The following is a 25521-nucleotide window of genomic DNA, read 5'->3' as shown; positions in this document are numbered from 1 at the left end:
CAGTTCTTTCAAAGAGCTGGCACAGGCACGCTGGACCGAATGGCAGCCTAGGCTGTTTGATTCGATGAAAGATTATTCTTGCTCTATGGAAAATCAAAAAAGGAAAACAAAACATCTTGATCTAAAACAAAGATTTTTTTAAAATGTGTAATGACTTGCAATAAATTATTTTTAATGGAAGTATAAACAACAGCAACTTATATTTATATAGTGCGTTTAATGAAATAAAACGTCTGAAGGTGCTTTACGGAGGCATTATAAAACAAAATATAACACTGAGCCACATAGGGAGATTTTAGAGCAGATGACCAAAATCTTGGTCAAAGAGGTAGGTTTTAACCAGTGTCTTAAAAGGAGGAAAGTGAGGTAGAGAGGTGGAGAGGTTTAGGGAGGGAATTCCAGAGGTCAGAGGTTTGGCGGCTGAAGACATTTACACCGAGAACAATTAAAATCGGGGATGCTCAAGAGATCAGAAATGGAGGAGTGCAGATATCTTGGAGAGTTGTAGGGCTAGAGGGGATTACAGAGATATGGAGGGTCATGGAGGGATTTGAAAACAAGGATGAGAATTTTATATCGAGGCATTGCTTAACCAGAAGCCAATGTGGGTCAGCAAGCACAGGGGTGATAGGTGAACAGGACTTGGTGTGAGTTAGGACGCAGGCAGCAGAGTTTTGGATGAGCTCAAGCTTACAAAGGGTAAAATGTGGGGGGGGGGGGGGGGCCTTCAGGAGTGTATTGGAATAGTCAAGTCTAGAGGTAACAAAGGTATGGATGACGGTTTCAGCAGTAGAAGTGCTGAGGCACGGGTAGAATCAAGAGATGTTACAGAGATAGAAATAGGTGGTCTTAGTGATGGGTTGGAAATGTGGTTGAAAGCTCACCTTGGAGGCAAATATGATCCTGAGGTTGCGAATAATTTAGTTCAGCCTCAGACAGTTGGCAGAGGGATGGAGTCGGTGGTAAGGGAGCAGAGTTTGTGGCAGGGACCGAATACAATGACTTCAGTCTTCCCCATATTTAATTGGAGGAAATTTCTGTTCACCCGGTACTGGATGTTGGATAAGCAGTCTGACAATTTAGAGACAGTGGAGAGGTTGAGAGAGGTGGTGATGAGGTAGAGTTGTGTGTCGTCAGTGCACATGTGGAAACGGATGTGTTTTCGGAAGATGTCCCTAAGGGGTAGCATGTGGATGAGAAATAGGAGGAGGCCAAGGATAGATCCTTGGGGGATGCCAGAGATAATGGTGCGTGAGTGGGAAGAGAAGCCATTGATGATGATTCTCTGGCTATGATTAGAGTGGCACAGTGATGCAGTGGTTAGCACCGTAGCCTCACAGCTCCAGCAACCTGGGTTCGCTTCTGGGTACTGCCTGTGTGGACTTTGCAAGTACTCCCTGTGACCGCGTGGGTTTTCGCCGGGTGCTCCAGTTTCCTCTCACAGCCAACGACTTGCAGGTTGATAGGTAAATTGGCCATTGTAAATTGCCCCTAGTGTTGGTAGGAGAATGGTGGGAATATGGGATAAATGTAGGGTTAGTATAAATGGGTGGTTGTTGGTCAGCACAGACTCGGTGGGCCGAAGGGCCTGTTTCAGTGCTGTATCTCTCAATGACTCTATGATAGATAAGAATGGAGCCAGGCAATTACAGTCCCACCCAGCTGAATGATGGTGGAGAGGTATTAGAGGAGGATAGTGTCATCAATTGTGTCAACGGCTGCAGACAGGTCTAAAAGGATGAAGAATGATAGGACACCTTTATAACAGTCAGATGGGATGTTATTTGTGGCTTTGGGAAGAGCTGTTTTGGTACTGTGGCAGGGGTGGAAACCTAATGGGAGGGATTCAAACATGGAGTTCTGAGAAAGATGGGCTCAAATTTGGGGGCAACAACACGTTCAAGGACTTTGGGAGAAGAAAGGGAGGTTGGAGATGAGGTAGTTTGCAAGGATGGTGGGTCAAGGCTCGGTGTTTCGAGGAGAGGAGTGATGACGACAGGTTTGAAGGAAAGAGGCAGTGGTTAGCACCGCAGCCTCACAGCTCCAGCGACCCGGGTTCAATTCTGGGGACTGCCTGTGTGGAGTTTGCAAGTTCTCCCTGTGTCTGCGTGGGTTTCCTCCGGGTGCTCCGGTTTCCTCCCACATGCCAAAGACTTGCTGGTTGATAGGTTAATTGGCCATTATAAAAATTGCCCCTAGTATAGGTAGGTGGTAGGGAAATGTAGAGACAGGTGGGGATGTGGTAGTAATGTGGAATTAGTGTAGGATTAGTATAAAATGGGTGGTTGACGGTCGGCACAGACTCGGTGGGCCGAAGGGCCTGTTTCAGTACTGTATCACTAAAATTAAAAAAAAAGAACCTAAGGAGAGAGAGCCGTTAACAATGGGAGCCAGGAAGGTAAGTTGGTTTTCAATTATGCACTTTATAGCTTTCCGGATTCAACTTGGAGTTCAACTACTTCAGACCACAACCTCTGCCCCCATTTTGTTTTCTTTTTCATGGCTGGTTTTGTCTTTACTCTCTTGTTTTTCTCTTTTTTGTTTTCAGACAGTAGCTGTTCATCATTCTGCCATTCACACCTCTTCTAGACACATCTTTTTGTTTCTTTTCTTGTCCCATTACCACCCCCTTTGGCCTTGCACCATCAACCCATTTGTCATTTAATCTCTCCTACCTCTCACCCTATTTCAGACCTTCCCTTTTCTTATCTTTCCCACCCTCCCCCACTTCACTAGTTTAAAAACCTATTATGTCTCTAACTTTTCCCAGTTCTGATGAAAGGCCACAGACCTGAAACATTAACCCTGTTTCTCTCTCCACGGATGCTGCCTGACCTGCTGAGTGTTTCCAGCACTTTCTGTTTTTGTTTCAGATTTCCAGCATTTGCAGTATTTTGCTTTTGTCTTGGGTGGTCAGTAGTTTAGTGGGAATACAATAGAAATGTGCACCGCAGTTTTATTAATCAAAGTACAGCAGAGCAGTGCAGTGAATTCACATGGCACATCCACATAGAGTGGCATTCTAGTGGCAGCAGGGCAGAGGGAGCTGCACATGAGCAATCCTTTTACTGACAATGCCAATTCCACCCACACTAAGATGTTTCTTTGAGTGCTACTTTGTTTGGTATCCTAGGTTACCATTAGATGCACGCTCCACAACAACAGCCCTCCTCATTGCAATCCCTTGTCTTCACTCTAAACTGATAGAGCACAGCAGAGAGAGCAAACAATGATTCAAAGCCTCAAGAGTCTGAAATGATCCATGTGCCTTATTTTGGAAAACTTGAGAGGGACATTTGAGTTCTGGCCTAGTTATCACCAACAACTTGCATTTATATAGCACCTTCAACATAGTAAAATGTCCCAAGGTGCGACAGAGGAGCGTTATCAAACAACAATTGGGGCGGCACAGTGGTGCAGCAGTTAGCACTGCAGCCTCACAGCTCCAGCGACCCGAGTTCAGTTCTGGGTACTGCCTGTGCAGACTTTGCAAGTTCTCCCTGTCCCTGTGACTGTGTGGGTTTCCGCCAGGTGCTCCAGTTTCCTCCCACAGCCAAGGACTTGTAGGTTGATAAGTAAATTGCCCCTAGTGGAGGTAGGTGGTAGGAGGTGGTAGGAGAATTGAGGGAAGGTGGGGATGTGGTAGGAAATATGGGATTAATGTAGGATTAGTATAAATGGGTGGTTGATGGTTGGCACAGACTCAGTGGGCCGAAGGGCCTGTTTCAGTGCTGTATCTCTCTATGACACCAAGCTATATAAGGAGATATTAGAACAGGTGACCAAAAGCTTGGTCAAAGAGGTAGGTTTTAAGAAGGGTCTTAAAGAGGAGAGAGAGGTTTAGAGAGAGAATTCCTGAGTTTCGGGCCTGGGCAGCTGAAGGCACGTCCAGCAATGGTGAATTGAAGAAAGTGGGAAACAGACAAGAGACCAGAATTGGGAAAATGGTTGGTGATAGAGAAAAGAAGCCAGGGTGATCCTTGCATTCCAGGACGATCCTGGAGTAGTGTGCAGCTTTAACAGAGGACAGCAAGGCTCAATAGTGCCTGATGTGGTAGCCCTAGCTGGGAAAATTAACCATTTCAGGAAGGGGTCGGTGTGGGGAGGGCGGGGAGATGTGGGTGAAGTGGAGGAATATGGCAAGATTTATGTTGGCACAAAAAAGAATGAAATTGTGGCAATGATTGTTGTGAAACAAATGTCTGGATGTAAAGTGGTGTCAAATTGATCTGTCAGTGTTGCATTTTCCTGAGCAGCACACATACAGCATGTTATAATAGAGGGAATGTAAAACAATTATTGTGGTTATAAAATCCCAACCACCTATTGGGGCCACCTTCTTTCTTGTGACCAAGCTTTGGAAGTTGTTCGAATAACTGATTAGGGTAATCTGATGCTCTTACATTCATTCTTCAGCCCTGCAGTATTTCACAGGTCATCACGGGTAAAACCAGATCTACCCAACTGTCTCCTCATAATGGGCTAGAGAATACCATCAGTGATTTGGTGTTACCATTTCGCAGTGGTACTCATCATGCACAGTGGGAACTAATAGCAGAAGATGTGTGATTCCAATTCATGATTTTGTGTCCATCAGATGGCAAAAGGCAGCTGAGAGCATGCAATCTCCCAGCTTGCACCAAGGGTCTTGAAAAATTAATGTCTCACTTCTGCTACTTTTCCCAAAGAAGAAGAAAGACTTGCATTTCTATAGCACCTTGCATGACCTTGGGACGCCCAAAGCACTTTACATCCTTTTGGAGTGTAGTCACTGTTGTAATATAGGAAACGTGGCAGCCAATTTATGCACAGCATGATCCCACAAACAGCAATGTGATAATGACCAGATAATCTGTTTTAACAAATCTGGTTGAGAGACAAGGGGGAGAACTCCCTTGTTCTTCAAAATAATAACATGGAATCCTTAACATCCACTCAAGGGGAAAGAGAGGGCCTTGGTTTTAACATTTCATCTGAAAGATGGCACCTTTTTTGGTACGAGCACTGGGAGAGTCGGCCTAGATTTTTGTGTTTAAATCTTTGGAGCAAGGCTTGAGGCCAGATGTTTCCAACTCAGAGGCAAGAGTCTAGGTTAAACAAAAGTGTTAAACTACTTTACTGAAAATATGGATTGACGCAGTCACTTAAACAGCCCTCATGAGGATGTTGTAGTAATGTGATCAGATCTGGTCTGCTGGTTATTTGCAAGTTGTGTAGTAAATTTTAAGATTAACTGTCTTATGTGAACCAATAATAGATTTTCTGAATTCCCTCGAACTGTTTTAAAAACACCAGCAACAAACCAAGAATATTAGCATAGATTTTACAAATTGGCGCCCTCACCGGGGACCAAGGTGTGCTGAGAGCACAAGTGGGATGGATTTTCCACATTGGCTCTGTTGTTCCAGGTTCTCACCTGGCGGCCCCACATATCAGCCAATCACAGACTGATACTCGTTAATTCCAAGTGAAGGGAAATCAGAAGTGGAACCAACACACATTCCCGACAGGCGGAGGCTCCTGGGAGAGGCTCCAAACTGCCAGGGCAGGAGTGGAATATCACCTCAATTGGGAATCCTGGTGGGAAGGTCAAATTCCTGACATGTGCTCCCAGCTCACAAGGCCATGTACTGGCACCTGTAATTGGTCAAATCCATCTGATTATCCTCAGTGAGCAGTGAAATGTATTTGCCAAAATTATATAGAATCATAGAATGATTACAGCACAGAAGGAGGCCATTCAGCCCATCGTGTCCGTCCCAGCTCTCTGAAAGAGCAACGCAGCTTGTCCCACTCCCCTGTAGCCCTACAAATGTTTTCTCTTTAGGTGCTTAACCAATTCCCTTTTGAAAGCCCTGATTGAACCTACCTTCACCGCACTCTCAGGCAGTGTATTCCAGATCCTAAACCACTCGCTGCGTAAAATAGTTTTTCCTCATGTTGCCTTTGATTCTTTTGCCAATCACCTTAAGTTGTGTTCTCTGGTTCTCGACCCTTCCGCCAAAGGGAACAGTTTCTCTCTATCAATTCTGGTTAGACTCCTCAGGGTTTTGAACACCTCTATCAAATCTCCTCTTAATCTTTTCTTTAAGGAGAACAGCCTCAGCTTCTCCAATCTGATCACATAACTGAAGTCCCTCATCCCTGGAAATATTCTTGTAAATCTTTTCTGCACCCTCTCTAATGCCTTCACATCCTTCCTGAAGTATGGTGCCCAGAATTGGACACAATACTTCAGTTGAGGCTGAACCAGTGTTTTATAAAGGTTCACCATAACTTCCTTGCTTTTGTATTCAATGCCTCTATTTATAAAGCCCAGTATCCTATATGCATTATTATCAGATGATTTGCCATGTGACCAATTCTGATTTATCCCCACTAATTAAAAGCTGAACTTCTGCTGTTTAACCGTGTAGTTACAGTCTAAATGGTAATCTACCATAACCAACCTTTGCAGTCATCTCATTCGATCAGCAAGGAGTGGTTCGACTTATAAAGAAAAGCTTGAAAAAATGGGACTTCCTGAGTGTTGTTGGAGCTGCACCCATCCAGGCAAGTGGAGAGTATTCCATCACACTCCTGACTTGTGCCTTGTAGATGGTGGACATTTGGGGAGTCAGAGCATTCCCAGCCTCTGACCTGCTCTTGTAGCCACAGCATTTATGTGGCTGGTCACACAAGAACACAACAAATAGGAGTGGGAGTAGACCATTCAGCCCATCAAGCCTGCTCAACTATTCAAATAGATCATGGATGATCTTGGGCTTCAATTCCACTTTCCTATTTGCTCCCCATATCCTTTAATTCCCTACGAGACCAAAAGTCTAACTTTTCCAGCCTTAAATGTATTCAACAATGGAGCTTCCACAACCCTCTGGGACAGAGAATTCCAAAGATTAAAAACCCTTTGAATGAAGTAATTTCTCCTCATCTCAGTCCTAAATGATTGGCCCCTTATCTTGAGACTGTGTCCCCGTATTTTAGATTCCTTGACCAACGGAAACAATCTCTCAGTGTCTACCCTATCATGCCCCTTCAGAATCTTGTATGTTTCAATGAGATCGCCTCTTATTTTTCTAAACTCCAGATAGTATAGCTGCAATTTACTCATCATAGGACAACTCTCTCATCCCAGGGACCAATCTAGTGAACCTTCACTTTACTTCCTCCAATGCAAGTATATACTTCCTTAAATATGGAGACTAAAACTGCACACAATACTCCAGATGTGGTCTCACCAAAGCCCTCTACAATTGCAGCAAGACTTCCTTATTCCTGTACTCCAATCCCCTTGCAATAAAGACCAACATGCCATTTGCCTTCCTAGTTGCTTACTGTACCTGCATACTAACTTTGTATTCCTTGCATGAGTACATCCAAGTGTCTCTGAACATCAACATTTACAAGTTTCACACCATCCAAAAAATATTCTGCTTTTCTATTCTTATGACCAAAGTGAATAACCTCACACTTCCCCACGTTATACTCCATCTGCCATCTTGTTGCCCACTCACTTAACTTGTCTATATCTTTTTGCAGCCTCTCTCTGTCTTCCCCACAGCTTACATTCCTAGTTTTGTATTGTCAGCAAATTTAGGTCCTCTGTGTTATGCTGTCATCAATAAATTAAAAGTCATAAGTGCTGAACATTCCCAACTACCAACTTACTCCAGTGCCATGATTTTCTGTGCCAGGCTAGCCATCACCGCAAATAGCCGAAAATCTGTCAAGCCATCAATGACATGGTAATCCAGGCTCTCCAGTACCTGAAAGAACAACGTGACAATTGAAAAAGGCACATTTAGGGAGAACCAGCTTAAAAACACAGCCCCACTCAGCAAAGGCACGACACAGGCCTGGATTTTACCAGCCCTCTGAAGACAGGCTGAGAGAGAGGAGGGCTCGTAAACTGGTGGCCTGCGCCTTTCCACCAGCATGAGGTACTCCCAGAGCAGGAGCCTCAGTGGCACAGCCAGCTGCCGACTGTAGGCAGGCGATCAATTAATCCAATTAGCTGACCTATTAACAACCATTTTACGCCATCGCCGGCATTTCACTGGCATCGGGAGGGCCCCGCTGTGAGGGGAGACCACCAGGTACATCGAGGCAGCCTCCCAGAGGCTTCCCAGGTGGGCCTTCCTTTCTGACCGCTCCATGGCCTCCAAAGGGGCCCACCAGCGGCAATGGCCGCCCCTGCCGCCCTAATGTTGCCTCTGGAAGGGTTACCCCTCCAATTGCTGAGGCGCTCCCTCCTCCTCTCTGCAGCCTCGGCAGTGGTCACCTCCATTGGCTGCGTTGATTGGACTGGCAGCTCGGTGAGGCAGTCGCTGTCCTTAATTGGACCACAGTCCTGGCAGCAGCCTCTTAATTGGCCATCGGTAAAATAACCATCAAGGTTCTGCTGCCCACCAATACGGACTCAGGTCACACATTTCACCCTGATGGCAGGACTTCACTCTTGCCAATAAAGTTCCAGCCACAAATACTGTGATATAAACCCTGGAATTGCAGAAAGTTTTTTTTAAATTCAATCTTGGGAGTTGGCCGTCGCTGGCTAGGCCAGCATTTATTGCCCATCCCTAGTTGCCCTTGAGAAGGTGGTGCTGAACTGCCTTCTTGAACCACTGCAGTCCATGTGGTGTCAGTACAGCCACAGTGCTGGTAGAGAGGGAGTTGTCAAACTCATCTTTTGGATGAGATGTTAAACAAGGTCTCGCCTGCATTCTCAGGTGGAGGTAAAGATCCCGGGCCACTATGCAAAGAAATGCATGGAGTTCTCCCCTGTCTCCTGGCCAATATTTATCCCTGAACCAACATCACTAATACTGACTAGCTGGTCGTTATCACATTGCTGCTTCTGGGAGCTTGTTATGTGCAAATTGGTTGCCATGTTTCCTACATTACAACAGTAACTATACTTCAAAAGAACTTCATTGGCTGTAAAGTGCTGTGGGACACCTGACTTCATAAAAGGCGCTATATAAATGTGATTTTTTCTTTTTTTTAAATAACCATACATGAATTTCATCAATCAGACGTTTCACCTTGCTATATCTGAAGAATTGTGCAAAAGTTCCAGCCCAAAGATATGTAGTGACATATCTAGTTAAGACTTTCACATATATGATTAGCAGAAAAGTGCAGATTTTGTTACAATATTAAATTGTGAATCACACTCCAGTCTAGGTGTCCCTGTTTATAAATGAATTTAACAAGCCTCCTTAAACCTAGGTTGACATGGCGACCCACAATACCTACCGACTAGCTGGAACAACACAAAGGGAAATCCTTCACTAATGTGGTCCAGTGACAAGTAGGGCCTTAAAAGGTGCAATTCTACATCAAGAATAGGAGGAAACAGTAAGGCAGTCTGGGGTTAGCGCAGCTCCTGAAGGAGTGTGCAATTACAGAAAGTAAAAGCCTCTCAGCAGCTGTGTTAATACAATTACCCTGTAGATATAAATTTCTTCAGAGTCGGTGAGTGCCCCCAACGGAACCATTTCTTTCAGTGCCATTACAACCTCGACACAAGACAAGTAGCCGTCATTATCATTATCCACCTATAAGGCAATTGAGAAAGGACAAAGAGAGTCAGTGAGGAGTCTTAACCAGGCATAAAGGGAATAGGCCAGACCCGTCTGCACAAAGCACAAGGGAAGTGCTACAATTAATTACATAGAATTACATCAACTCGACTACACAGAAACAGGCCATTCAGCCCAATTGGTTCATGTCGCCGTTAATGCTCCACACGAGCTTCCTTCCACTTCCTCTTCACCTCACTCCATCAAAATATCCTTCTATTCCTCTCCCTCGTACTAAGCTAGCTTTCCTTTAGCTCCTCCGTGTTTTTCAGACTATATCTTCTTTTCTTGAGTTGTCTGTCTCTCCCTCCATCCTTTATTTTTCTCACTTCATTTGCATCTCTCTCTCTTCTCCTTCACCATTGTCTGTCTGTCTGTCCCCTCCTTCATTACAGTCTGTTTCTATCTTTCCTCTCCTTCACCAGTCTGTTTCTCCTCTCATTCACTACTGTCTGCCATTTGCCTTTTACTTCTGTCTATTTCTCTCTCTCTCTCTCTCTCCCACACCCGGTCTCACTCTCTCCTCCTTCACTTGAGTCTTTATCACTCCCTTATCCCTCCTTTACTACCGGCAGTCTATCTCTTATTTTCTCGCTTCCATCACTCTCCTCCATCTTTCTATCTATCTCTCCTTCAATTATGCCTTATTAACAAGATAAAAAATATAGAAACATAGAAAACTTACAGGACAGAAGGAGGCCATTTGGCCCAACATATCTGTGCCAGCTATCCAGCTTAATCCCACCTTCCAGCTCTTGGCCCATAGCACTGTAGGTTAGAGCACTTATTCTCTCTCCCTCTTCATTTCTGTCCCTTTCTCTCTCCTCTATTTCTATCTCTCTGTCTGTCTGAGCCATATTCCACCAATTGTGAGTCTTCCTTGGGAGCATTTGATTGATGAGTGTGCTCTGATGCCCTTTATTGACAGTCATAACTCACACTGTTTCCTATCTCATACCAACTCCCATTCACCCATTGCCCCTATGCTCACTGATCTACATTGCCTCCCTTGATTTTAAAATTTTCATCCTTGCTTTCAAATCCCTCCATGGTCTTGCCCCACCCTACCTCTGTAGCCTCCTCCAGCCCCACAACCCTCTGAAATCGCTGCATGCCTCCAATTCTGGCCTTTTAAACATCCCTGATTTTAATCGCTCCACCACACCTTCAGCTGCCTGGACCCCAAGCTCTGGAATTTCCTCCCTAAACCTCTCTGTCCCTCTATCTCCTCCTTTAATGCACTCCATAAAAACTATCACTTTGACTGAACTTTTGGTCAGCTTTTCTAATATCCCCTGATTTGGCTTGGTGTCAGATATTGTTTGATAAAACTCCTATGAAGCACCTTGGGACATTTTACTCCATTGAATGTGTTATATAAATGTTGTTGTAGATATGATCTGTATGAAATTTGGGGGAGTTGACCCCATTACCCTGCTGGATATTAGTTACACTGATCTGTCGGTTGTTGTGGGAGGAGAGCAAACTGATATATGAGTGAACATTTACCTCTTCAAACTTCTTTTTGTACAGTGCCAGCTCCTCGCGATTAAAAATGCAGTATTTCTCCAAAAAGTTGACTGAAAGGCAGAGGGAGAGAGAAAAAAGTCATTAGCTGGGGAAACTGCAATCTATTCTGAAATCAATCGCGCCACGCTTAAATAACTCAGCATTTAGAAAGCGTTCAAACATAGTTGACCTTTTCAAAAGCTGCTGCTTCACAGAGAATGAGAATGGCCTTAGTAAGACTCGTCCTCAGCACATTGTTTACATGTTGGTGAATGATAATTCTTTCATTGTCAGTGTGATCTTCCATGGAGAGGATGCTTGTGGAGAAGAGGATGGATGGGGTACTGTGGAAGGCTATGATGTAAATGCTGCTCCTGTTACACTCTCAGCTGCCATGATCTATGTTCAGCTCACGTGACAGGGGCTTATGATACACCCAAAGAAGCACCCAATCATAGAATCATATAATAACACAGCATAGAAGGAGGCCAGTCATCCCATTGTGCATGTGCTGGTTATTAAAGTGATCCAGTTAGTCCCACTCTCTCCTGCTCATTCCACTTTTCAAGTATTTATTCAATTCCCTTTTGAAAGTTACTATTGAATCTGCTTCCACTGCCCTTTCAGGCAGCGCATTCCAGATCACAACAACTCACTGTGTCAAAAGAATTTCTCTACATCTTCCCCTCTGGTTCCTTTGACAATTACCTTAAATCTGTGTCTTCTGGTTACTGAAATTTCTTTCAGTGGAAACAGTTTCTCCTTATTTACTCTATGAAAACCCTTCATGGGGGTTTCGAACATGTCTATCAAATTTCCCCTTGACCTTCTCTGCTCTAAGAACAACTACCTTTGGACACCCATTTTGCAGATGTCAAGTAATGCCCAAGTATCCTTCCCAATCTCATTATCATACATAAAGTTTTCCATTGGACCGATGCAAGGTCAGGGGTTGGAAAGGCACAATGTCCCGATATTAGCTCCCGGATTGTGTGAAGAGTGGTGCTGTGAGATAGTATTGCCACATCACCGACGGTAACCTATAGGCCATAATGAGGAGGCAGCATGGTTGCGATTTTGATTGGCTCCCTGATAGCGTCATCTATCTTAATGCACCAACTTGCTTCTATAAAAGGGATTTGATGTCATCAACACCTTAAACTTTAAAGTTAGACATTTACTTTTCTTTAAATCAGTATCTCAGGCACAAAGAAACCAAAAGGACGCTACACCTTAAAAGAAATATACTCCATTAAAAACCACACAGTGTGCAAAAGATCCATGCATCCTTCATTATAACAGTGCGACAGCCCATGTGTCCTGTAAGCTGGACCTCAAGCTAACCCATTTGCTTTCCATTCAATCGCTCACACCAGCCCCCGCTCCTGCTACAGAGGCAGCTGGCAAAGGACGATCAAAATGTTTGTAATCAATTGAGAGTCACTGACTCCATTTCTTTCGCATAATAGGAAGCTTTTGTTTTTTGTTCCTAGGGACCAGCAGCCTTATCAGTTCACTCGGTTACTTTTTTATCTTTCTGTGTTCGTTTGCAAATCCTCCTGGATTTATTGCAGATGCAGCCAGCCCAGTGAAAATAATTGTACAAGCGAAGGGGCTCGTCAACTGCTGGCTAGAATGCTGAGTGATTCCAATGGGAAATTAACCAGACAAAAGAGGCAGTGGGGTGATAAATGAAGGGAGGTTCATTGCTGCGGCACTGTGACAAGCTAACGCTCTTAAATTTTGTTTGGCGTGGCCTCATGACAAATATTACGAGTAGTTAAAAGGTGTAGTAGTTATGTGACTGGACAAGCAATCCAGAGAACGTGAGTTCAAATGCCACCACAGCAGCTGAGAACTTGAATTCAGTTTACAATAGCAGGACCAAGAAGCTGTCAGATTGTCATTTAGAAAAAAAACCCAACTGGTTCTCTAACGTCCCTTTCAGCAGCAAACCCAACGTCCATACCCAGTCTGGGCCGATATGTGACTCTAGTCTCGCACTAACAAGGATAGCTCTTAGCTGCCCTCTGGCGTGGCCTAGCAGGATTCTCAGTTGTACCACCATATTGTGAAGGGCAACTTGGCATGGGCAATAAATGCCGGCCTTGCCAGCGATGCCACATCCTGAGACTGCATTTTTAAAAAGTCCTGAGGGTCAAGGCACCAACACACATACTATGAGTAGCTGGCCACTTCGTGTACATTTGTGGCAACCTGAAATGTACAGAGCCAATCTCTTTCACTGAAGGGTTTAAAATATCAACATCTCTCTTCATCCAATAATATACTCTGATCTGCTGTAGCCAGGGTTGGAGGGACCATCTTAAGAAACATCTCAGCTAACAGAAAGATCTATTCTTAAAAACCCAGCTCAGAATCCATGGGCAGAATGCTATACTACTCTGTGATTCTGTGAAATCTATTTTGAGTCTTGAAATGGGTGTACTGTGCTTCATAGAAAAACAAGGGTCAGGAGTTGATCTCAAGGGGTCTAGAATACAAAGGGGAGGATGTTATGCTTCAGTTGTATAGAGCCTTAATGAGACCCCATCTGGAGTAACTGCACTCAGTTCTACGCACTGTACCTCAGGAAGGGTATACTGGCCTTGGAGGCGTTCACCAGAATGACACTGAGGCTAAAAAGGGTTAACTAATGAGGACAGGTTGTGTAAACTTGGCTTGTATTGGAGTATAATGTGGGAAGGTGTGAAATTGTTCATTTTGGCAGGAAGAATTAAAAAAGAAGCATATTATCTAAATGGTGAGAGATTGCAGAGCTCTAAGATGCAGAGGGATCTGGGTGGCCTAGTGCATGAATCACAAAAGGTTAGTATGCAGATACAGCACGTAATTAGGAAAGTTAATAGAATGTTGCTGTTTATTGTGAGGGGAATTGAATACAAAAGTAGGGAGGTTATGCCTCAGGACATACAGGGCATTGGTGAGACCACATCTGGAGTACTGTGTACAGTACTGGTCTCCTTATTTAAGTAAGGATGTAAATGCATTGGATGCAGTTCAGGGAAGGTTTACTAGACTAATACCTGGAATGGGCGGGTTGTCTTATGAGGAAAGGTTGCACAGGCCAGGCATGTATCCGCTGGAGTTTAGGAGAGTAAGAAGCAACTTGATTGAAACATATAAGATCCTGAGGGGTCTTGACAGGGTGGATGTGGAAAGGATGTTTCCCCTTGTGGGAGAATCTAGAACTAGGGGCTACTGTTTAAAAATAAAGGGTCACACATTTAAGACAGAGATGAGGAGAATTTTTTTCTGAGGGTCGTGAGTCTTTGGACCTCTCTTCCTCAAAAGGCAGTGGAAGCAGAGTGTTTGAATATTTTTAAGGCAGAGGTAGATAGATTCTTGATAAGCGAGGGGGTGAAAGATTATTGGGGGTAGGTGGAAATGTGGAGTTGAGGTTACAATCAGATCAGCCATGATCTTGTTGAATGGCAGAGCAGGTTTGAGGGACCAAGTGGCCTACTCCTGCTCCTAATTCATATGTTCATATTCCTTTGAGTATGGAAGATTGATCTGATCAAGGTGTTTAAAATGTTATAAGGATTTGAAAGGATAGTGAAACTATTTTCTCTGGTGAAGGAATCAAGAAAAAAGGGGCATAATCAACAAATTAGAGACAAACCATTTAGCAGTGAAATCAGGAAGCACTTTTTCACACAAAGGGCAGTCTTCATCTGCTGTAAAGTATTTTTTGAAGTGTAGTCACTTGTATTGTTGGAAACATAGCAGTCAAGTTACACACAGCAAAATTGCACAAACAGCAATGTGATAAGGACCAATTTGTTTCCCGTGAAGTTGGTTGAGGGATAAATATTGGCCAAGACACCAGGTGGAACTCCCCTGCTCTTGTTCAAAATAGTGATGTGAGAGTTTATACATCTCGGTGAGAGCTGGATTTAACACCAGCATCCAAATGTTGGCACCTCTGCCAGTGCAGCATTCCCTCAATACCGCACAGGTAGGACTGAATTTTATGGACCCCCCCCACCCCCCACTCCGGAGACGGGCTAGGAGGTGGGGGGCTCCAGAGAATTGCGGCGGGGCTGGAGGGCCTGTCGCCTCCCGTTGTATTGCAATTTCGTCGGGGGGGTGGGGGGTGGGGGGGGGTATAGGTCGAAGATGACTTTCTCGCCCAGAGATCAAACGAGGTCCCTAAGAGGCCTATTAACAGCCACCTAAGGGCCTCTTCACCCGCCCCCCACCCCCGCCACTGTTGCCTTGGTGCTGAGCTCTCCTGATTGGGCAATATGTTGCTCATGGAGGGCCCCCGCCAGCAATCAACCCATCTCCCTGGACCCTCCTCCCCCTGTACTCAACGCCCACTCTCCCCCCACCCCACCCCTCGCCAGTGCCTGCCCGACTGTCCCCAGCGACCCCACCTCACTTACCTGAGGTCCAGGTCTCCAATGCTGGGCCTGGGCCCAAGGTCTCTGCAGTACCTGCTCCCAGCAGCAGTGCTGATACTACTGAACTGCCGGCCCTCTGATTGTCTTTAAAGGGACAGGGTTCCCAGTGCCAGGCTGTTAATTGCCTGGGCGCAGTACAATTGCGCCGGAGGTCTCCAAATGGCCGAGCCGGGGGTTTCCCTGCCTTATCGGTCAGGCGCCGGCGGGAGGCTCCCTGCTGCCACAAAATTCAGCTCAGAGCATCAGCCGTGATTTTGTGCTCAAAGCTTTTGAGTGGGTCTTTAACCCACAACCTTCTGGCTCAGGTGAGAGCACGACCCACTGAGCCACAGCTGACATCTAAGCAAAGAATGATTCTGACCATTCAGTTTCTCACCCACTAACAGCAGATGTATAATTTATTTGGCACCACATTTAAAAAACATTACAGGCAGGAATAAGAAACTTCAAAGAACCAGGAGTGTCTTTTATGCTGCACAGATGTTTATGAATTTTCTTTTCTTTAAAAAAGGGATCTTTTTATCAAAGCAAAACACAAAACAAACTGCATCAATTAACGCCGCCACATTGTCCAAAATTGCCTCCATAGAATTTCCTGAAATTAATTCCTTGTATCAGTTTTCATGTCATTAGAATTCCTACAATGTTGTCCCTTTGTTCTAGTCATACACTGACTGAGATAAGCTTTGTATTCTAGGGCCACTGATGGTATGAAATCTACTAATTATAGGTTTTACATTTTCAAACATACCTTTACAGGAGGTTGACTTTATATAGCTTGTTCAGTAGAACACGCTTAAGTGTCTGTTCTCTCAATTCCAATATTTGCAATTGCACCTTTCAAAGCCTGTGTTTTTTAAAAAATATATACACATGTACAATCCCGGAACTGGAAATGTTTTGCTCTGATTGAGTGAGTGTCAGGGAACCTTCTGTAAGGTACTGGTGTCCAGTGTACCTCCAATTCAAATCACTCATCACAATGGACATCCATTCTATACAGTTCCTCAGAGAAAGCAGCTTGTTGAAAAATACTTTGGCTATTTTGGAAACTTTTCAATGCTATCTGATTGAAATCCCAAACCAAGCTTGTGTTACCTCCAGACTGCACTATTCCAACACTCTCCTGGCTGACTTCCCATCTTCCACCCTCTGTAAACTTGAGCTGATCTGATTCTCCTCTGACTGTATCCCAAATTGTGCCAAGTCCCATTCATATATTTCTCCTGTCCTCGCTGGCTACATTGGTTCCCAATTAACCAACACCTCGATTTTAAAATTATCATCCTCGTGTTCAAATCCCTCCATGGCCTCACCCTTTCCTATGTCTGTAACCTCCTCCAGCTCTACAATCCTCTGAGATCTCTGTGCTCCTCCAATTCTGGCCTCCTGTGCATTCCCAAATTTCATCGCTGCACCATTGGTGGTCATTCTTCAGCTGCTTAAGCCCTAAGCTCTGAAATTCCCTCCCTAATACTCTAAACATTTATACCTCTCTACTCTTTAAGACCCTCCTGTTTGACCAAGCTTTTAGGCACCCCAGCTAATATTTTCTTCTTTGGCTTAGTGTCTATTTCAGATTATGCCTCTGTCGAAGGACCTCTGGAATACTTTTCAATGCTATATAAATGTAAGTTGTTGTTGTTGATATCAGGGAATTCAAGTAATAATCATAGGTGATTTTAATCTTCACATAGATTTGACAAATCAAATTGGCAAAGGTAGATTTGAGGATGAGTTCATACAGTGTATTCAGGACAGTTTCTTAGAAAAATACATTGTGGAACCAACCAGGGAACAGGTTATTTTAGACTTGGTAATGTGTAATGAGACAGGATTAATTAATGATCTCAGTTAGAGATCCTGTTGGGGAGAGTGATCATAGCATGATAGAATTTCACATTCAGTTTGAAGGTGAGAAACTTGGGTATGAAACATAAAGGCAATTACAAAGGTATGAAGACAGAGTTGGCTAAAGTGGACTGGGAAAATAGGTTGAAAGGTAGGATGGTAGATAAGTAGTGGCAGACATTTAAGGAGGTATTTTATAACTCTCAACAAAGATATAGTCCATTGAGAGAGAAAGACTCTACGAGAAGGATGAACATGGCTAACTAAGGAAGTTAAGGATGGTATCAAATTGAAAGAAAAGGCATAAAATTCAGTGAAGATTAGTGGCGGGCCAGAAGTTTGGGAACATTTTAGAAACCCGCAAAGCATGACAAAAAAAAGGGGGGAAAATTAGAATATGAGAGTAAACTAGCAATGAATATAAAAACAGACAGTAAAATCTTCTACAAGTATAGAAAAAGGAAGAGAGCAACTAAAGTAAACATTGGTCCCTTAGAGGATGAGACTGGGGTATTAATAAATGGGAAACAAGGAAACAGAAACATTGAACAAATATTTTATATGTCTTCATAGTGGAAGACACTGAAAGCAGCCCAAGAATAGTAGAAAAATCAGGGGGCAAAAGGGAGGGAGGAACTTAAAACAATAACTGGTTCTAGAGAAAAAGTACTAGGAAAACCAATGGGACTAAAGGCTGACAAGTCCCCTGGACCTGATGGCCTATATCCTAGGGTCTTAAAAGAAGTAGCTGCAAAATTCCCTAGATTTTGTAAAGGTCCCTGAGGATTGGAAAACCACAAATGTAATGCCCCAATTCAAGAAAGGAAGGAGACAGATAGCAGGAAACTATTGGCCAGTTAACCTAACATCTGTCATTGAGAAAATACTGGAATCCATTATTAAGGAAGTAGTAGCAGGACATTTAGAAAATTATAATACAATTAGGCAGAGTCAGCATGGTTTTATGAAAGGGAAATCGTGTTTGACAAATTTATTAGAGTTCTTTGAGGTGTGAAATAACAAGCAGGGTGGATAAAGGGAAACCAGTAGAGGTAGTGTATTTGGATTTCCAAAAGGCATTTGATAAGGTGCCACATAAAAGGTTACTACACAAGATAAGAGCTCATGGTGTTGGGAGTAATATATCAGCCTGGATAGAGGATTGGCTAATTAACAGGAAACAAAGAGTTAGGATAAATGGGCCACTTTCAGGTTGGCAAACTGTAACTAGTGGGGTCAGTGCTGGGGTCTCAACTATTTACAATCTATATTAATGACTTGGATGAAGAGATAGAGTGTATTGTGGCCACATTTGCTGACGATAAAAGTTAGGTGGGAAAGCAAGTTGTGAGGAGGACACAGAGAGATTGCAAAGGGATATAAAAGCAAAATACTTTGGATGCTGGAAATCTGAAATAAAAACAGAAAGTGCTGGAAATACTCAGCAAGTCTAGCAGCATCTGTGGAGAGAGTAACAGAGTTAACGTTTCAGGTCTGTGACTTTTTTCTAGGTTACAGACCTGAAACGTTAACTCTGTTTTTCTTTCCACAGATGCTGCAAAAGGTGATCAATAGGTTAAGTGAGTGGGCAATAATTTAGTAGATTGAGTGTAATGTGGGAAAATGTAAATTTGTCCACTTTGACAGGAAGAATAGAAAAGCAGAATATTATTTACATGGAGAGAGACTGGGGTGGCACAGTGGCGCAGTGGTTAGCACCGCAGCCTCACAGCTCCAGGGACCCGGGTTCGATTCCGGGTACTGCCTGTGTGGAGTTTGCAAGTTCTCCCTGTGTCTGCGTGGGTTTTCTCCGGGTGCTCCGGTTTCCTCCCACAAGCCAAAAGACTTGCAGGTTGGTAGGTAAATTGGCCATTATAAATTGTTCCTAGTATAGGTAGGTGGTAGGGAAATATAGGGGCAGGTGGGGATGTGGTAGGAATATGGGATTAGTGTAGGATTAGTATAAATGGGTGGTTGATGGTCAGCACAGACTCGGTGGGCCGAAGGGCCTGTTTCAGTGCTGTATCTCTAAAACTAAAAAAAAACAGAATGCTGAAGTACAGAGGGGTCCAGGTGTCCTCGTACATGAATCATAAAAAATTAGCATGCAGGTACTGCAAGTAATTAGGAAGATAAATGGAATGTTGGCACTTATTGCAAGGGGGATGGAAGTTAAAAGTAGTGGTCTAACTACAACTGGATAGGTCGTTGGTGAGACTACACATAGTTTTGGTCTCCTTATTTGAGGAGGGATATATTTGCATTGGAAGCAGTTCAGAGAAGGTTCACTAAGTTGATTTATGGGATGTGAGGAGGTTGTCGTATGAGGAAAGGTTGAGCAAGTTGGGACTATTGGAGTTTAGAGGAATGAGAGGTGATCTTATTGAAACATATAAGATTCTAAGGGGGCTTGATAAGCTAGATGCGGAGAGGATGGGGGAATCTAGAACTGGGGGCACAGTTTCAAAATAAGGAGTCTCCCATTTCTAACTGAGATGATTGCTTCTCAGAGGGTCATTAATCTTTGGAATTCTCTTCCCCAGGGAGAAATGGAGGCTGGGTCATTGAGCATATTCAAGGCTGTGTTAGACAGAGTTTGATCTACAAGGGAGTCAAGGGTTATGGGGGGCAGGCAGGAAAGTGGAGTTAAGGCCACAATCAGATCAGCCATGATCTTATCGAATGGCGGAGCAGGCTCGAGGGGCTGAATGGCCTAATCCTGCTCCTATTTCTTATGTTCTTCACATAGAGAGTGAACTGGCTCCAGATAAACGAGTGAAGGTGAAAGCTCTGAAATTCCTTAGAGCAGAGAAGGTTAAGGGGCAATTTAATCTAGGTGCTCAGAATTATGAAGGGCTTTGATAAAGTACGAGAAACTGTTTCCACTGGCAGGAGGGTCATTGACTAAAGGATACAGATTTAAGATAATTGGCAAAGGAACCAGAGGGAAGATGAGCAAATTAGATAGGCTGAATGGCCTTCCTTATCTGTAATTATCTTGGGATTTTGTGGGACTCTGGAATTCTGTCTCTTATGTGCCAATACTGGTAGCTAGCAGAGTTGATAAGCTGGAATATGGCTACACCTACAAGGAGGTCAAGGGTTAACCCTCAGATGCAAGGAAATGCTCTCAGTTTAATAAATTGTTTTATTGAGATGGTTGGTCACGGGTTTGTTGGTGTGTGAGCAGATGTGACCCCTCTGCTAGTGTTAGTCATGGCTCAGTGGCTCGTACTCTGGTTTCTGATTCAGAAGGTTGTGTGTCCACTCCAGAGACTTGGACACTTTATCTAGGCTGGCATTCCCAGAGCAGTACTGAGAGATTGCTGCTCTGTTGGAGGTGCCGTCATTCGGACAAGTTGCTAAAATAACTGCTCTCTCTGGTTGGACATAAAACATCCCATGACACTATTTCAAAGAAGAGCAGGGGAGTTCTCCCCAGTGTCCTGGCCAATATTTACCCCTTAACCAACATCAATAAAATGGATTATCTGGTCATTTATCTAACTGCTGTTTGTGGGATCTTGCTGTGCGCAAATTTGGCTGTCATCTTTCCTACATTACAACAGAGACTGCACTTCAAAAAGTATTTCACTGGCTCTATAGATGCTGTATAAATGCAAGATCTTTCTTTCCTCCCACCTCTGTGTTAAACGGTTGTGTCCTTTCTCACTGCACTACAATGCCAAGGCTCCGATGCGTGGAATGGCTGGTTCAGTGAGCGCCCTGGTATATTGCTTTAAGGTACGTGGCTCCAGTTGTATGTACCTTACAACTGGAAACAGTGCTTTGCTTTTCTTTCTTAAACTTTCAAAAGGTGGCAAAAAGAAAATGCTGACAAGTTTTAACATCAGATGTGGTTTTATCCATGGCCATTCTCAACGTGAATGGGTGCAGACTAGCAGATTAAAACTGATAAGGGAAACTAAACAAATTACATGCTATTATTCTTCAATATTACTATGATTAACAGGCACAATGTACCAATAATAAGGGCCATTGTGAAAGGTGACTCTTTGGTTCACTTAATGTAATGAGCTCTTTTACAGAGTTGCACAGTAAACAACAGCTGCCTTTATTAATCACTGATCAATGTCTTGCTGTTTGTTTGCTTTTATAATTGTAATTCAACGCCACTTTTAATCGTCTATCCTGCAGTAGGGCTTTGATAATCCAGTCAATAGTCTGAAGCAGGGGCTTAGATTCTTGATATGCTATTTCAATTGAAAAGGTTTCCATTTTCACTTTAATCAATCCTGTTTCAAACTGTAATCGTTCTTTTTCCTCCAAATGTTTTGTACCTAATGTAATATTTGTAGGATTGTAGCTTAGTCTCCCCTCTGAGTTTACAGGGCAGTCAGGTGCAAATGTGCAGATACAACTATTCCTCGGTTTAGCACATTAGGCATTGGAGGAGCTAGAATGAAAGCATGGCAAAAGGTGAAAGGGAGAAGAGAAAGTTGAGATGAGGAGAGGGCAAAAGAGAGAAAGGAGGGGAGAGAGAAGAGGAGAGGGGGGGAGAGAGAGAGAGGAGGGAGGAGAGGGGAGAGGGAGAGTTAGGATAGAGAGGGGGAGAGGGAGAGAGAGGTGAGGGGAGGGGGAAAGATGGGAGGAGAGGGCTATTTTGTATAGGAGATGGGGCTCCCAACACTGGGCCAAAAAGGTGGGAGGTCCCTGCCTCTGCCTTTTCAAGCACCCCCCCCCCCCTCCCCCCACTCCTGGAGCAATCCTCCAGTCTATTTAAAGCAAAGAATCAGGAGCCAGGATCTCCGTCCCTTTAAAAATGGGGATCCCGCCCCCATGAGCTGCCAGCCAATCAGGAGAACGGCAGCTCAACAGTATCGTTAGCACCACTGGGAACGGTAGCCACTACTGGTACTGCAGCGGGCTTGGACCCAGACCCAGCACTCGAACCCCAGACCCAAGGTGAGTAATGTGGGGTCACTGGGGCCAGTCCAGAAGGCCCTGGCAAGGGGGAGTGGGGGCTGGCCATGCAGTCCGTGGGGGGGGGGGGGGGGGGTTCCCAGGGGGTAAACTGGTTCCCAGTGGGGGACCTCCATGGGCCACAGATTGCACACGGAGGAGGGACCCTGCCCCCAAGTCTGCAGGGAGGTCACCATGTGTTACAAGGCGACCTCCCTGCATGACATAGTCCCATCCCCCAACTGCTGGTAAGATCCCAGCAGCGGTGGGAAGAGGCCCTTAATTGGCTGTTAATAGGCCATCTAAGGGCCTCAATTGGCCTCTGGGTGGGAAGGCCTTTGTCGACCTATCGCGTCCTCAGGAAAATCACTTGGCTATGGGGAGGCGACAGGCCCTCCGCCCCCGCCACCCACCGCTACACTCCATGCACCCCCACCTCTGACCCCACCTCGTGGGGGGGTCCATAAAATTCTAGCTGAAGAGGTGAAGGGGAGAGTTGGCACTTTGCCTTTCTATAACTCATGTTTGCCACATTGGTCAGAGAGTAGGAAGCAGGCTCAGTACAGGTTGTTATCAGCCCACCTAATACAGTTTGTATCACATTTGACTGCAATGACTTTTTAAAGTCTTTTTGAATAATGTTTATATAATAAGTGGTTCTGAAAAACATTGTTATATTTCAAAGTCACCAATAACTTTACAGAGCATGTCAGGCCTGAACACCTTCAAAGTGACATTATAATTTATAACTCTATCATCATCAAATAAAATTCAAGCTGAGAGACACCACCATCCTCCCCTACCCACTTTATGCCTGGAGACCCTGCACAGAATATAATGAGCAGTGAGGTGTCATGGGACACATGTGACAGAGAGAAGGAGGCGTTTTGGGGCCCACAGACTCCCCACGCCACAGAGTCGCTGGTTTCAGCTTGGTCTCTGTAGCAAGACACGGGAGTGGAAGCCGTGAAGGGAGAGAACGTTTCATCCGACGGTTGTTGGGTCCCTCCTAGTGGCCGGCATGGAAGACTGGATATGTTGGTACCCTGGGACCTGCCTTTTTGGTACCAGAGGATTTAAGTGCTAGGGACTGAAAAATAGATTTAGGAAAGCAGGAACATAGGAACAGGAGGAGGTTATTCAGTCTTTCAAGCCTGTTCCACCATTTAATTAGATCATCCCTGATCTGTATCTCAACTCCATTTTCCCACTTTTGCGCCATATCTCTTGATACCCTTACCTAAAATCTACCAATCCCAATTGAAAGCTGCAATTGATCTCCAGCGTCTACAGAATTTGGGAAAATTCGAAATGTCAACAACTCTACTGTGAAAAAAGTTCCAATTAAAAAAAATTAAAGGGTAAATCTGTAATGCACTGCCTGAAAGGGCAGTGGAAGTAGATTCCATAGTAACTTACAGAAGGAAATTGGATATATATTTGAAGGAGAGAAAATTGCAGAGCTATAGGGAAAGAGCAGAGGAGTAGGACTAATTGGATAGTGCTTTCAAGAGCCAGCACAGGCACGATGGGCCGAATGGCCTCCTTCTGTGTTGCAAGATTCCATGAAATGTTCTCACCAAAAACAAAAAGAATAATGGGTGATAACTTTTTTTAATAGATCTCAAGTTGTTGCAGATTATTCAGTCATCATTGGCTCATTAATTGCCCAACAGGTTCAGCTCCAGTCATTCCGAATTGGCCAATGACCTTGGCTCCTAACCTTTAATTTTAACAGCTAAATACTCCCAGGCAGATTATTAACCCTGCATACTAGCAAATCTCACTTGCACAACAGAAATATTATTTGTCTTTCCAGTATTAAGCAAATAATTGTCTCTGATATCTGCAAACACGCTAATAGTTTACAGAGCAAAGACACCATGCTGTGAAGCAACTCAACTCATTCAATGGCCCTGCTACATTGCTAACCATGTGTTGTCAATGAGGGCAAACAGATATGGTTTAAGTGTATGATAAAGTTTAACGTAGAAAGGGCAATATGGGATCTTCAGAAGTAATCCATGTCATCCTAATTGATTAAATATGGAAATATTTAACAAATCATGCTTAATTCTTGACTCCAGACAACAGTAAGAGGTAACTCTACCTTAATATATTCAAATGTTTGGAGTTTGGACAAATTCATGAGGCCAGTGATCCATTGGTGTCATCTTGGCTCAGTCAGAAAGTTGTGAGTTCAAGTCCCACTCCAGAGACTTGAACACAAAATCCAGACGGAGACTCCCACTGCCAGTACTGAGGGAGTGCTGCACTGTTGGAGGATTGTTTTTTATTCTTTCATGAGATGTAGGCGTGGCTGGCAAGGCCAGCATTTGTTGTCCATTCCTAATTGCCCTTGACAGCTGAGTGGCTTGTTAGGCCATTTCAGAGGGCAGTTAAGAGTCAACCACATTGCTGTGGATCTGGAGTCACATATAGGCCAGACCAGGTAAGGATGGCAGATTTCCTTCCTTAAAGGACATTTTAAAGGGTTTTTATGACAATCGATGGTAGTTACATGGCACCACCACTGAGACTAGCTTTCAATGCCATATTTTTAATATTAATTAATTGTACTTAAATTCCACCAGCTGCCATGGTGGGATTTGAACCTGTATTCCCAGAGAATTAGCCTGGGCCTCTGGATTCCTAGCTCAGTGACATTACCACTACATCACCATCTCCGCTTTCAGGTCTCCATATTGCAGGTGCTATGTTAAACTGAGGTTTTGTCTGCCCTTTCAGATGGATGTGTAATATTTCCCGACACCATATTGAAGAACAGGTGAGTTCTCCCCGGTGTCCTGGCCAATATCTATCTCTCAACCACTAAATCACTAACACAGATTATCTGATCTTTATTGCACTGCTGTTTGTGAGATCTTGCTGTGCACATAAGGGTTGCCATATTTCCAATATTACATACCCACCACCTCTACCAGCCAGGGTCACCAAATATCTGCGAAAACCATCACCTCCAAGTCACACGCCATCCTAACTTGTACATATATCACTGCCCCTTCATCGTCACTGGGTCAAATTCCTGAAACTCCCTACCTAACAGCATTGTGAGAGTTCCTTCTCCACATGGACTGCAGCAGTTCAAGGAGATGGCCCAGCTCAAGGGCAACTAGCAGACAGTAGTGATGAAGAGTTGTTTTTCAGACTGGAGGGAAGTATACAGTAGTGTACCCAAGAGGTTGGTATTTGGACCATTGCTC

At 44.2% G+C, this 25521-nt stretch overlaps 1 protein-coding gene across 9 annotated transcripts in view; it reads right to left on the bottom strand.

The window, feature by feature from the left end:
• LOC137379388 (uncharacterized) overlaps positions 1-25521 on the bottom strand; it is a 145300-nt gene that overhangs the window by 27918 nt on the left and 91861 nt on the right. For all 9 annotated transcript variants that reach the window (XR_010976805.1, XR_010976803.1, XR_010976807.1 and 6 more), the window contains exons 11-13: positions 11094-11164; positions 9450-9560; positions 7669-7766 (exon numbers count right to left, since the gene is read on the bottom strand). Coding sequence is in view for 4 of the 9 variants with exons in the window: in XM_068050135.1 (XP_067906236.1) it covers positions 7669-7766; positions 9450-9560; positions 11094-11164 (280 nt within the window). In the remaining 5 variants the exon portion in view is untranslated. The remainder of the gene's footprint in view (positions 1-7668; positions 7767-9449; positions 9561-11093; positions 11165-25521) is intronic.

Source organism: Heterodontus francisci, chromosome 18 (assembly GCF_036365525.1).
Source record: "Heterodontus francisci isolate sHetFra1 chromosome 18, sHetFra1.hap1, whole genome shotgun sequence".
Taxonomy (NCBI): domain Eukaryota; kingdom Metazoa; phylum Chordata; class Chondrichthyes; order Heterodontiformes; family Heterodontidae; genus Heterodontus; species Heterodontus francisci.
Note: the sequence above shows the minus strand (reverse complement) of the source record. Positions and strands in the feature narration are given on the sequence as shown.